The following is a 14,076-nucleotide window of genomic DNA, read 5'->3' as shown; positions in this document are numbered from 1 at the left end:
TTACTCACCACCACCACTTGCAAAAGTAAGAGAGTTTCTCTTAACCAATTCTTTAATGAGGTTCTAAGCAGGTCAGTAACAGGCACTTCCGTGTCTGGATGTTCAGAGGATGCAGCCGGAATTTGCCTTTGCAGAACGATGATTGGACAGAGAATTGATCCTCCATCCATTTATTTTACTGGAGTGGCCATTCTACATCCTAACCCGTTCTCACCCATATCCCTAACACACTTTATTATGTGTCTTGCCACAACCTGAGAGAATACATTGCCGATGAAAATGATGTAATTCTTCTCTTGGTCGGAGTTCCTGATTGGCAGGGTAAGGGTCTCTCTTCATCAGGAGCTTCTGGATCGTGAAGGGGTGGGCCTGATTTACAGGAGGAGAGGCCTGACAGTGTGGAGCTGTGCCAGCTTCAGGATGGAGTATTGTGTTCCATTCTGGGCACCACACTTTAGGAAGGAGGTCAAGGCCTTAGAGAGGGCACAGAAGAGATTTACTAGAATGGTTCCAGGGATGAGGGACTTCACTTATGTGGAGAGACTGGAGAAGCTGGGATTGTTCTCCTTAGAACAGAGAAGGTTAAGGGGAGATTTGATGGAGGTGTTCAAAATCACGAACAGTTATGACAGAGTAAATAAGGAGAAACTGTTTCCAGTGGCAGAAGGGTCAGTAACCAGAGGACACAGATTTAAGGTGATTGGCAAAAGAACCAGAGGGTACATGAGGAAACATTTTTTTACGCAGCGAGTTATTATGATCTGGAATGCACTGCCTGAAAGGGCGGTGGAGGCAGATTCAATTTGGATTTGGGAATTGGATAAGAACATAAGAAATAGGAGCAGGAGTAGGCCACATGTCCCATGGAGCCTGTTCCGCCATTCAATCAGAACATGGCTGATCTTTGACCTCAACTCTACTTTCCCGCCCGATCCCCATATCCCTTGATTCCACTAGAGTCCAGAAATCTGTCTATCTCTGCCTTGAATATACTCAACGACTGAGCATCCACCACCCTCTGTGGTAGAGAATTCCAAAGATTCACAACCCTCTGAGTGAAGAAATTCCTCCTCATCTCAGTCCTAAATGGCCGACCCCTTATCCTGAGACTATGCCCCCTAGTTCTAGGCTCTCCAGTCATGGGAAACAACCTCTCAGCCTCTACCCTGTCGAGCCCCCTCAGAATCTTATATGTTTCAATGCAATCAACTCTCATTCTTCTAAACTCCAGAGAATACAGGCCCATTCTACTCAATCTCTCCTCATAGGACAACCCTCTCATCCCAGGAATTAATCTAGTGAATCTTTATTGCACCGCCGCTACGGCAAGTATATCCTTCCTCAGGTAAGGAGACCAAAACTGTACACAGTACTCCAGGTGAGGTCTCACCAAAGCCCTGTACAATTGTAGTAAGACTTCCTTACTCTTGTACTCCAACCCCCTTGAAATAATGGCCAACATACCATTTGCTTTCCTAATTGCCTGCTGTACCTGCATGCTAACTTTTTGTGTTTCTTGTATGAGGACACCCAAATCTCTCTCAACACCAAGAGTTATGATAGTCTCTCACCATTTCAAAAATATTGTTTTTCTATTCTTCCTACCAAAGTGAATAACCTCACATTTCCCCACATTATACTCCATCTGCCACCTTCTTGCCCACTCACTTAACCTGTCTGTATCCCTTTGCAGACTCTTTGTGCCCTCCTCACAGCTTACTTTCCCACCTAGCTTTGTACCGGCAGCAAATTTGGATACATTACACTCGGTCCCTCCATCTAAGTCATTATTATAGATTGTAAATAGCTGAGGCCCAAGCACTGATCCTTGCGGCACCCCACTAGTTACAGCCTGACAACCTGAGAATGACCTGTTTATTCCTACTCTCTGTTTCCTGTCCCTTAACCAATCCTCTATCCATGCTAATATATTACCCCCAACACCATGAGCCCTTATCTTGTGTAACAACCTTTTATGTGGCACCTTATCGAATGCCTTTTGAAAATCCAAATATATTACATCCACTGGTTCCCCTTTATCTACCCTGCTAGTTACATCCTCAAAAAACTCCAATAAATTTGTCAAACACAATTTCCCTTTCATAAAACCATGTTGACTTTGTCTAATCATATTATGATTTTCTAAGTGCCCTGTTACCACTTCCTTAATAATGGATTCCAGCATTTTCCCAACGACTGATGTCAGGCTAACTGGCCTTTAGTTCCCTGTTTTCTCTCTCTCCCTCCTTTCTTGAATATCGGGGTTACATTTGCTATCTTCCAATCCATGGAGACCGTTCTAGAATCTAGGGAATTTTGGAAGATCACAACCAATATCCACTATCTCTGCAGCCTCCTCTTTTAGAACCCTGGGATGGAGGCCATCAGGTCCAGGGGATTGATGGGCTTTTAATCCCATTAGTTTCTCCAGTACTTTTTCTCTACTGATATTAATTACTTTAAGTTCCTCACTCTCATTAGCCCCTTGATTCCCCACTATTTCTGGTATGTTTTTTGTGTCTTCTACTGTGAAGACAGATACAAAATATTTGTTTAACGCATCTGCCATTTCCTGATTCCCCATTATAATTTCTCCTGTCTCAGCCTCTAAGGGACCAACGTTTACTTTCACTACTCTCTTCCTTTTTACATATTTGTAGAAGCTCTTACAATCCGTTTTTATATTTCTTGCTAGTTTACTCTCATATTCTATTTTCTCCTTTTTATCAATTTTTTGGTCATCCTTTGCTGGTTTCTAAAACTCTCCCAATCCCCAGGCTTCCTACTCTTCTTGGCAACATTATAAGCCTCTTCTTTTAATCTAATACGATCCTTAACTTCTTTAGTGAGCCACGGATGGATCACTTTTCCTGTGGAGTTTTTATTTTTCAATGGAATGTATATTTGTTGAGACTATTGAAATATTTCTTTAAATGTTTGCCATTCCTTTCAACTGTCATACCCTTTAATCTAATTTCCCAATCTACCTTAGCCAACTAGCCCCCCATACCTATGTAATTGGCTTTATTTAAGTTTAAGACTCTAGTTTCTGACTTAAATGCTTCACTCTCAAACTCAATGTGAAATTCTATCATGTTATGATCACTCTGCCCCAGAGGACCCATTACTGTGAGATTACTAATTAACCCTGTCTCATTACACAGTTACCTGGTTGGTTCCATGATGTATTGCTCTAGGAAACTGTCTCGAATGCATTCCATAAACTCATCCTCCAGACTGCCTTTGTCAATTTGATTTGTCCAGTCTATATGAAGATTAAAGTCCCCCATGATTATTGCATTACCTTTGTTGCAAGCTCCTCTTATCTCTTGAGTCCTCTGTCCAATGGTTTAATTACTATTAGGGGGCCTATAAACTACTCCCACCAGTGTTTTCTGCCCCTTGTTATTTCTTATCTCCACCAATACTGATTCTACTTCCTGATCCTCCGAGCCGAGATCCTTTCTCACCACTGTCCTTATCTCATCCTTTATTATCGGGGCTACACCCCCTCCTTTTCCACTCTGCCTCTCTTTTTGAAACGTCATGTACCCTGGAATATTTAGTTCCCAACCTTGGTCACCTTGCAACCACGTCTCTGTAATGTCTATTAGATCAAACCCATTTATCTCTATTCGTGCAACTAATTCATTTATCTTGTTACGAATGCTTCGTACATTCAGGTAAAAAGCCTTTAATTTTGACTTTTTACCATTTTTCCTGCTTTGACCTTATTCGCTGATGCACTATTACCGTTAAACTCTCAGTCCCTGCCACACTCTGCTTATCTTTACCCAAATCACTACATTGCTCTGTTGCCTTGACTTTCCTCATTAGATTTCTACATTTCCCCTCACCTGACCCATCCTCCCCCTCCTTTGTAGTTTAAAGCCCTCTCTACAGCCCTAGTTATTCGATTCGTCAGGACACTGGTCCCAGCCCAGTTTAAGTGGAGCCCGTCCCACCAGCTCCCTCTTTCCCCAGTAATGGTGCCCCATGAATCGAAACCCTTGAGTCCCACAACACTCTTTGAGCCACACTGATACTTGAAGGGGAAAAATTTACAGGGCAATGAGGAAAGAACAGAGGAATGGGACTAATTGGATATCTGTTAAAGAGTCGGCACAGGCACTATGGGCCAAATGGCCTCCTCCTGTGCTGTACCTACTATGATGCTATGATTCTAGCCCAGTTCTTTAATGGTAGATAAGCTAGAGTTTGTACCAGTGAATGGGGAGCAGCTCTCCGAATAACTCAGCTCGTTGAGCCACACAGCTCGGGTAGATCCCTGGCACGCATTGAGACAGCCCGATCGCATTCCAGCGAGCCCTGCTGGGCCTGTGTGTACACATCAGCTGTGATGCCAGCTCAGCTCCTTCCGGATTGGCGTCTGTCCCACAGCTTCTTTGTACGTGTGTTTGTTGTGAGGAGGTGTTGGATTCGGCCAAGGCGGAGCGATGACGCACTTTCTTGCTGCTTCAAACAGGCGAGGCTGCAGAGGTCAGGGGTCTCTGTCAGTAACTCGGGTGGGCATGGGTTTTGGTCTCAGGGGCTGGTGAGGCCAGTCACGGATAACGTGGCCTCCAAGAACTTTGTGTAAAAGGGTTGAGGGTTGGAGTTGTGCTGCAGTGAGCACTTACGGGTGGCTGTTATGTCAGCCTTAGCAGTGAGTGTTAGCAGGAAAGGAGGCTTGCCATTGCACACATGCCTGCACACACACATACATACGTACATACACATGGACACACACTAGTATGCATGCAAATACACACGTGCACACACGCAAACGCACACATGCATGCATATGCAGATGCACACATAAACACACATGCATGCATATGCAGATGCACACACAAGCGCACATGCATGGACCCACACCTGCACACGTGCATGTATGTGTGTACAAACGCACATACAATCTCTCTAGAAATTGCTGGACAGTGATCTGTCTCTCAGCACAGACAAGTGGTCAAACCTGACCTGTACAAATCTAGAGCTTGTCTGCCATTAAAGATCTGTTTTAGGACATTCTCCTGCCTACTGCGCATCCTCCCGATCGGCCCTGTACAGGGCTAGTACTCCATGTTGGAGAGGTTAAATTCTCCAGTCATGTGTGCTCTTGGTCGTTTTACTACTAATATTAGATGGTATCACCATGGGCATTGTGTTCTGCATTTGAGACCAGCTGCCTATACATCTTTAATTGTAATCGGTGCAGATTGCATGGTACAGTTTCACTTTCAGTGTGTATTGTGATCCCGAACACTTTCCTTTCTGACGCAGTGCTGTGAACAGGGCTCCAGCGGGCAATGTGTGAATTCTCACTGTGAAACTTTTCTTTTTCTCTTTAACAGAAACCACGGGCTTCTGGGATTCCGATAAAGGGGTCTGCGGTGAACGAAGTGGAATCTGAGCACGGAACCACTGCTTCCAAGGGTTCGGTACACACGAGTCTGCAGGACTCTGGGAGTCAGCTGGGAAAGGAGCCGATAGGAATTACAGAAGGTAGACTTGAGTGGAGCAACAATTCTGAGCAAGATAGTGCTCCTTCCAAAGACACGAGACAGATCCCTGCAGCATTCAAGGATCAGCTGGAAGAGCAGACAAATAATGAGCTTGTGTTGAAGGAGAGCGGTGAGAAAGAAACAGTTTTCTCCAAAGACCCACAGACACCTACAGAAACTGAGGATTCTCAGGGAAAAGAGCCTCCTGTCCTAATGGAGAGAACTGAGGGAAATGTCTTCACCAAGGAGAATGGGTCTCTGGTCAATCCAGACAGTCATTATCCAAGTCTTGAAAACGGATCCCACTTGTTTTCTCTCAATTCAAATTCAATCACACTGATCAATTCTGGACCTTCCGTTTCAGTCACTCCAACTTCTGTGATTGATTGTGGTGATGATGTCATCATTCATGCAAAGAAGGTTGCTGTCGTTCAATATCAGGGTATGGAGGATCAGGAAACTCCAGTCACAGGTGGACCGAGCGATACGTTAACCTCAAAGGTGGACCACGAAGAAGTTTGGACACCCTCCGCGGTCAGAGATGCAAAGTTAGCCACCATAAAAAAAGAAGCCAACTTTGACCTTCGGGCCTACCATGCAGAGAAAAAGCCAACAAGTCTTTTTTCAGATGATGAGGAAAGAAGATACCAAGCTGTAATCATTAAAGGAACGCTTGATGATGAAATGCTTGAAAAGGAGAGAAGGGAGATTATTAAAAGCCAAGCTGTGAAGAAGAACTCTACCATTGCAGAGAAATGGGGTTCAACAGAGCGATTAGAGTTGGAGGAAAAGCCATCACTTGGAGATTCCACGCAGAAACAAGATGAAACTTGGAGCTGGATGTCCAGCGTAGAGGCCAATTCATCGTCGTTTCCTAAAGAATCCTCCATCATTCACCCTGAAGGCGTCAACACTGAACAAATAAACTTTGCTGCGGCTCGTCAGCAGTTCCTTGAGATGGAGAAGTCACGGCAAGAAGCCCCTATGAGTCCAAGGCTCTCTGCTCAACCCTACAAGGCCTCAAGACATTCTTCCACACTCTCTGAACCGGCCCAGCCTCTTTACCACAAGGACAGTAGTCAGTTGGACACAAGTCCAGTGGTCACCGTAAAGGCTGTCAGAGTGGATTGTATCCCTGAGCAAAAAAAGGGGAACCCAGATGAGCATTCCACTAAAGGCCTCATGAGTAATAGTACGTTCACTGCTGAAAAGATTGCAACTCTGGAAAATGGTGATGGTGAAAAGCTCGGTTACACCCGACGAAATCTGCCTGTCTACTCATCAATAGATGACCTTGATTCGGGATTGGGCGAGATGTCGAATGACTATGGTTATGGGTATACAAGTGATGGTGGAGCATCAAATGAGATGCTGAATGTTGCCACTGATAACAGTTGTGTTTTTGAATTCTCTGAGCAGAAGCCTGTGCCTGAAACACCCATTGAAAAGGAAATCCGATTAGCCATGGAAAGGGAAGAGAGTCTTCGTAAGGAGCGAGGAATTAGGAAGTCGGTAAGCTCTGAAGAAATGGTGCAAATCAGGACCAAAGCACTGTTGTCTCAACTACCTCCAACATCTCCTTTCTCAAAAAATAAAGACAAAAACCGAATGGTCTTCTTTGTTCATCGAGAAATTGAAATGGACTCAAAGAGAGAAGAGAAATTGAAGCAAGAGGGTAAAGTGAAGGGATTGTACGATAAAGGAATGCCACTAGAGGTGGAAGAACGCAAAAAGGTTTTTGAACAGCAAATAGATGATGTGCCAGTCGTACCACAGAAGAGCTGGCGCCCAAAGTTATCCAGTTCTGCTTCGCATGAATCTGTTGATGTGTACACCATTCCGGAAGAAAGCAACACAATCCAAGTTGACTCAACAGAATGTAAAGTAATCTTGCAGGAAAGTCCGGAGTATCAGCTACAAAGTACAAGCACTTACAAGACCAGCAGCTCGAAGCCGGACCCTGCTACAGAGAGCACAGGCACGAGGATCTCGGAGAGCCAGGGCATTCCCGATGAAGAACCCTACATCCTGCGACCATGGAAACGCCAGACCACCTTCCAGATTGAACGGGAAATTGAGGAAGAGCAACGTCGGGAAGAAGAGCTGCGGGCTCGGAGACTGAGGCAGCAACCTGCTGGGAGCCTTTCCTCAAGTAGGTATATTGACTCTGTCCCTGCTAGCTCCAACTACGTCAGGTATAATCTTTAGTACAGATGACACTACTGCCAAAAAAATATTTAATATATAATTGGAGCAGAGGAGGCTGAGGGGGGACATGATTGAGGTGTACAAAATTATGAGGGGCACAGATAGGATGGATACTAAGGAGCTTTTTCCCTTCGTTGAGGGTTCTATAACAAGGGGACATAGATTCAAGGTAAAAGGCGGGAGGTTTAGAGGGGATTTGAGAAAGAACTTTTTCACCCAGAGGGTGGTTGGAGTCTGGAACTCACTGCCTGAAAGGGTTGTGGAGGCAGGAACCCTCACAACATTCAAGAAGCATTTGGATGATTACTTGAAATGCCATAGCATACAAGGCTACGGACCAAATGCTGGAATATGGGATTAGAGTAGACAGGGCTGATGGCCGGCGCGGACACGATGGGCCGAAGGGCCTCTATCCGTGCTGTATGACTCTATGACTCTATGAATTGGAGGGTGCACTGCCCACACCATTTGCCATACGTCACTGATCCACTGGAGCCAACGCTCCACCATGTTTAATATCGATTATCACAAGGAAACTTGCAAACAAGAAGCATGGTGGACTCTGCCTCCAGTTGCTTTTGTCCAGCTTGAACACATTTAGTGCGTGATGCTGCGGGACTGCCACAGGCTCACGGATTAGAAAATGACCCATGTTGGAGCTTCGTACAGATGAGTGAGGGTCCGTGTTTAACTAGAATCCCATTATACCTCCCACACTCCCACAGCTCTTGGCAACTATAGTCCTACTGAAACATCACCACTCTTAAAGCTCTCAATAACATTACATGTTTGATTTATTTACTATATTTTAAACTTTTTTTTAGAAAAGCCACTTTGAATGAACACAATTGTTCTGAATAACCCCCGGCTTCTCTTCACTACTGTCCCCTTAAACCCCTCTCCCCTGACCTCTCCACCCTCATCTCCAACAACAAGTGCGAGGAGCTCATTTGCGAGGAGATCTTTGTCACTAAGAAAGATAGGAAAGGAAAGAAAGGGGGTTGTGGGGAGGAGGTGGGGTTGGCAGTATTGGTCAAGCACTGGAAAGGGATGATGCGGTTGAGGGGTCAAAGTCAGAATCTATTTGGTTAGAATTAATGAATAATAGAGGAGCTATTACACTACTGGGTGTATTCCACAGGCCACCAAATAGTGGGAAGGAGATAGAGGAGCAAATTTGCAGGCAAATTATCGAGAGATGCAAGAACTATAGTCATAATGGGGAACTTCAATTATCTCAATATAGACTGGGATAGTAAACAGTGTAAAGGGCAAAGAGGGGGAGGAGTTCCTGAAATGTGTACAAGGGAATTTTCTTGATCAGTGTGTTTCTAGCCCAACGAGGAAGGAAGCAGTGCTGGATCTAGTTCTGGGGAATGAAGTGGGGGACCATTTGGGGAACAGTGATCATAATATTATCAGGTTTAGAATCATCATGGAAAAGAACAAGGAACAATGAAACATAAAAATACTTAACTGGAGGAGGGCTAATTACAGTGAGTTAAAAAGGGATCTTGCCCAGGTGGATTGGAATCAAAAATTAGGAGACAAAACAATAATTGAACAATGGGAGGCCTTGAAGGAGGAGTTGGTTCAGGTACAGAGTAGAGACATTCCCCGAGGGGGAAAAGGATGGGTATCCAAAGCTAGAGCTCCTGGATGACTAAAGATATAGAGATTAAAATGAAACAGAAAAAGGTTTATGACAAATGTAAGGTTCATAATACAGAAATCTAAAAAATGGAATAAGAGGGGCAAAGAGGGAGTATGAGAATAGATTAGCGGCTAACATAAAACATACAAATAGTAAAAGGGTAGTCAAAGGAAGAGTGGGGCCAATTAGGGATAGAAAAGGAGATCTTCTTGTGGAGGCTGAGACACTAAATGAATACTTTGCATCAGTCTTCATTAGAGAAGAGGATGCTGCCAATGTAGCAGTAGAGGAGGAGGTAGTAGTGATATTGGATAGGATAAAAATAGATAAAGAGGAGGTACTTAAAAGATTGGCAGTACTAATAGAAAAATACCAGGTCCAGATGGGATGCATCCCAGGTTACTGAGGGGAGTGAGGGTGGAAATTGCGGAGGCTCTGGCCACAATCTTCCAATCCTTCTTAGGTATGGGGATGGTGCCAGAGGACTGGAGGATTGTAAATGTTACAAAAAAGGGGAGAGGGATAAACCGGGCAATTACAGGCCAGTTAGCCTAACGTCGGTGGTGGGGAAACTTTTAGAGGCAATAATCCGGGACAAAATTATTTGGCATTTGGAAAAATATGGGCTAATAAATGAAAATCAGCATGGATTTGTTAAAGGAAAGTTGTGTTTGACTAACTTAATTGAGTTCTTTGATGAAATAACGGAGAAGGTTGATGAGGGTAATGTGGTTGATGTGTATATGGACTTTCAAAAGGCATTATTAGCGAAATTGAAGTCCATGGGATTGAAGGGGCAGTGACAGCATGGATACAAAATTGGCTAAGAGACAGAAAGCAGAGTAGTGGTGAACAGTTGTTTTTCAGACTGGAGGGAAGTATACAGTGGTGTTCCCCAGGGGTCAGTATTAGGATTACTGCTCTTTTTGATACATATTAATGACCTGGACATGGGTGTAGAGGGTATAATTTCAAAGTTTGGAGATGACACAAAATTCAGAAATGTAGTAAACAATGTGGAGGATAGTAACAGACTTCAGGAGGACATAGACAGACTGGTGAAATGGGCAGACACATGGCAGATGAAATTTAACGCAGAGAAGTGTGAAGAGATGCATTTTGGTGGGAAGAATGAGGAGAGGCAATATAAACAAAATGGGACAATTTTAAAGGGGGTGCAGGAACAGAGAGACCTGGGGGTGCACATACACAAATCTTTGAAGGTGGCAGGACAAGTTGAGAAGGCTGTTAAAAAAGCACATGGAATCCTGGGCTTAATAAATAGAGGCATAGAATACAAAAGCAAGGAAGTTATGCTGAACATTTGTAAAACACTGTTTTGGCTTCAGCTGAAGTATTGTGTCCAATTCTGGGCACCACACTTTCGGAAGGATGTCAAGGCCTTAGAGAGGGTGCAGAGGAGATTTACTAGAATGGTACCAGGGATGAGGGACTTCAGTTATGTGGAGAGACTGGAGAAGCTGGGGTTGTTCTCCTTAGAGCTGAGAAGGTTAAGAGGAGATTTGATCAAGGTGTTCAGAATCACGAAGGGTTTTGATAGAGTAAATAAGGAGAAACTGTTTCCAGTGGCAGAAGGGTCGGTAACCAGAGGACACAGATTAAGGTGATCGGCAAAAGAGCCAGAGGCGACATGAGGAAACATTTTTTTACGCAGCGAGTTGTTATGATCTGAAATGCACTGCCTGGAAGCAGATTCAATAATAACTTTCAAAAGGGATTTAGATAAATACTTGAAGGGAAAAAATGCACAGGACTATGGGGAAAGAGCAGGAGAATGGGACTAATTGGAGAGCTCTTTCAAAGAGCTGGCACAGGCACGATGGGCCAAATGGCCTCCTCCTGTGCTGTATGCTAAGATTGAGACTGTCCGTTCAGTTGCCTCTGCCATTTCCCTCCCTTCCCCGAGCCCACTAAGCCAAACTTCCCCTACGGTTCCCCACTGCCTCAGCCCTGAACTCGCATCTTTCTCTAATTTCTCTCCTATCTCCCCTCATGCCCTCTCCAAGCTCATCTTGTTCATGAGACCCACCTCCTGCTCTCTCGGTCCTATTGCCACTAAACTGCTGACCCCCGAACTTCCCTTCCTGACCCCCAGGTTAGCTGATATTGTTAACGGTTCCCTCTCCTCAGGTACTGTCCACCTCCCTTTCAAATCTGCCGTCATCATCCCCCCCTCAAAAAACCTACCCCTGACCCCTCTGTCCTTGCAAACAACCGTCCCGTCTCCAAAACCACTTTCCGCTTAAAGTCCTTGAACATTTTGTCGCCTCCAAATCCGTGTCCATCTTTCCTGTAACTCCTTGTTTCAGCCTCTCCAGTCAGGTTTCCAGACTGAAATGGCCCTTATCAAAGTCACAAATGACATCCCATGTGACTGTGACCGTGGTAAACTATCCCTCCTCATCCTTCGCGACCTGTCTGCAGCCTTTGACATGGGTTGACCCCACCATCCTCCTCCAATGCCTCTCCCCCATTGTCCAGCTGGGTGGGACTGCCCTCGCCTGGTTCCATTCTTATCTCTCCCGTCATAGCCAGAGAATCTCCTGCAATGGCTTCTCTTCTCACTCCCACACCGTTACCTCTGGAATCCCCCAAGGATCTATCCTTGGCCCCTCCTATACCTCATCTACGTGCTGCCCCTCGGTGACATCATCCGAAAACACAACGTCAGATTCCACATGTACGCTGACGACACCCAGCTCTACCTCACCACCACCTCCCTCGACCCCTCCACTGTCTCTGATTTGTCACAATGCTCATCTGACATCCAGTTTTGGGTGAGCAGAAATTTCTTCCAATTAAATATTGGGAGGACGGAAGCCATTGTCTTCGGTCCTCACCACAAACTCTGTTCCCTAGTCACCAACTCCATCCCTCTCCCTGGCCACTGTCTGAGGCTGAATCAGACCGTTCGCAACCTTGACGTCCTATTTGACCCTGAGGTGACCTTCTGACCACATTTCCGCTCAATCACAAAGATCGCCCACTTCCACCTCCGTAACATCGCCCGTCTCCCCCCGCCGCCTCAGCCCATTGTCTACTGAAACCCCCATCCGTGCCTTTGTTACTTCTAGACTCGAGATCAATGCTCTCCTGGTTGGCCTCCCATCTTCCACCCTCCATAAACTTGAGCTCATCCAAAACTCTGCTGCCCGTATCCTAACTCGCACCAAGTCCCGTTCACCCATCACCCCCTGTGCTCACTGACCTACATTGGCTCCCGGTCCAGTAGCGCCTCGATTTTAAAATTCTCATCGTCCAAAAGTACTTTTGGTTAATCATTTCCCTCCTACACAAAACCAAATTGCTACTGGCAGGATCTCCGGTTAATCATTTCCCACTTCCACGCTGGGCCCACGCTGGCTGTATGGCTGACACACCAATCACCCAAAGTTGGGCAGAGGCTGCACGCAGGCCTTGGACAAAATACAGGTAAGAGTGTCACAAATGAGCTTGGTTAATGAGATGCTACGATAACGTTTGGTTAATGAGTTGCCACAAATGAGTTTGGTTAATGGAAATCACTCCATGACCTCGCCCCTCCCTACCTGTGTAATCTCCTCCAGCCCTACAACCCAACCAGAATTCTGTGTTCTTCCAACTATGGGCTCTTGTGCACCCCCACCCTCATTGGCGGCCATGCCTTCAGCCATCGAGGCCCCAAGCTCCGAAATTCCCTCCCTAAACCTCTCCACCTCTCCACCCCTCGCTCCTCCTTTAAGACGTACCTTAAAACCTGCCTCTGACCAAGCATTTAGTCACCTGTCCTTCTTTGGCTCAGTGTAAATTTTTGTCTGATTACGTTCCTGTGAAGTGCCTTCAGATGTTTCACTATGTTAAAGGTGCTATATAAATACAAGTTGTTGTTGTATACCTAGGACTGGTAGAGATGGCATCAGTGTAATGTAAAAGATTAAATTCAACTTCCAGTTATGCCTTAGGTCTCACTTCAAGTCCCGGCCCCCTCATTCGGCCCTTTCTTCTCCTCCCCCTTTCCCGGCTTATGGCTGGTTGTTGTGGACGTAGAAGTGAGGCAGTAATGGGTGTGACTTAACAACCAAACAGTTGCTACGAGCAACGGCCATGTAAAGGTGACAGAGGTGACGGACAGGAAATCCACTGGAGACAGGAAGTCCACGGGGGAGACACTGGTTTGGCCTCAGCTGGAGTATTGTGTTCAATTCTGGGCACCACACTTTAGGAAGGATGTCAAGGCCTTAGAGAGGGTGCTGAGGAGATTTACTAGAATGGTACCAGGGATGAGGGACTTCAGTTATGTGGAGAGACTGGAGAAGCTGGGGTTGTTCTCCTTAGAACAGAGAAGGTTAAGGGGAGATTTGATCGAGGGGTTCAAAATCATGAGGGGTTTTGAGAGAGTAAATAAGGAGAAACTGTTTCCAGTGGCAGAAGGGTCGGTAACCAGGGGACACGGATTTAAGGTGATCGGCAAAAGAACCAGAGGCGACATGAGGATAAATTATTTTACTCAGTGAGTTGTGATGATCTGGAATTCACTGCCTGAAAGGGTGGTGGAGGCAGATTCAATAATAACTTTCAAAAATGATGTGGAGATGCCGGTGATGGACTGGGGTTGACAATTGTAAACAATTTTACAACACCAAGTTATAGTCCAGCAATTTTATTTTAAATTCACAAGCTTTCGGAGATTTTCTCCTTCCTCAGGCAAAT

General features: G+C 45.4%; 1 protein-coding gene across 3 annotated transcripts in view; it reads left to right on the top strand.

Moving 5' to 3' along the window:
• LOC137299336 (A-kinase anchor protein 2-like) overlaps positions 1–14,076 on the top strand; it is a 113,621-nt gene that overhangs the window by 78,065 nt on the left and 21,480 nt on the right. For all 3 annotated transcript variants that reach the window (XM_067967998.1, XM_067967997.1, XM_067967999.1), the window contains exon 2: positions 5,355–7,656. In XM_067967998.1, the coding sequence (XP_067824099.1) occupies positions 5,355–7,656 (2,302 nt within the window). The remainder of the gene's footprint in view (positions 1–5,354; positions 7,657–14,076) is intronic.

This window comes from Heptranchias perlo, chromosome 29, assembly GCF_035084215.1.
Source record: "Heptranchias perlo isolate sHepPer1 chromosome 29, sHepPer1.hap1, whole genome shotgun sequence".
NCBI lineage: Eukaryota > Metazoa > Chordata > Chondrichthyes > Hexanchiformes > Hexanchidae > Heptranchias > Heptranchias perlo.
Note: the sequence above shows the minus strand (reverse complement) of the source record. Positions and strands in the feature narration are given on the sequence as shown.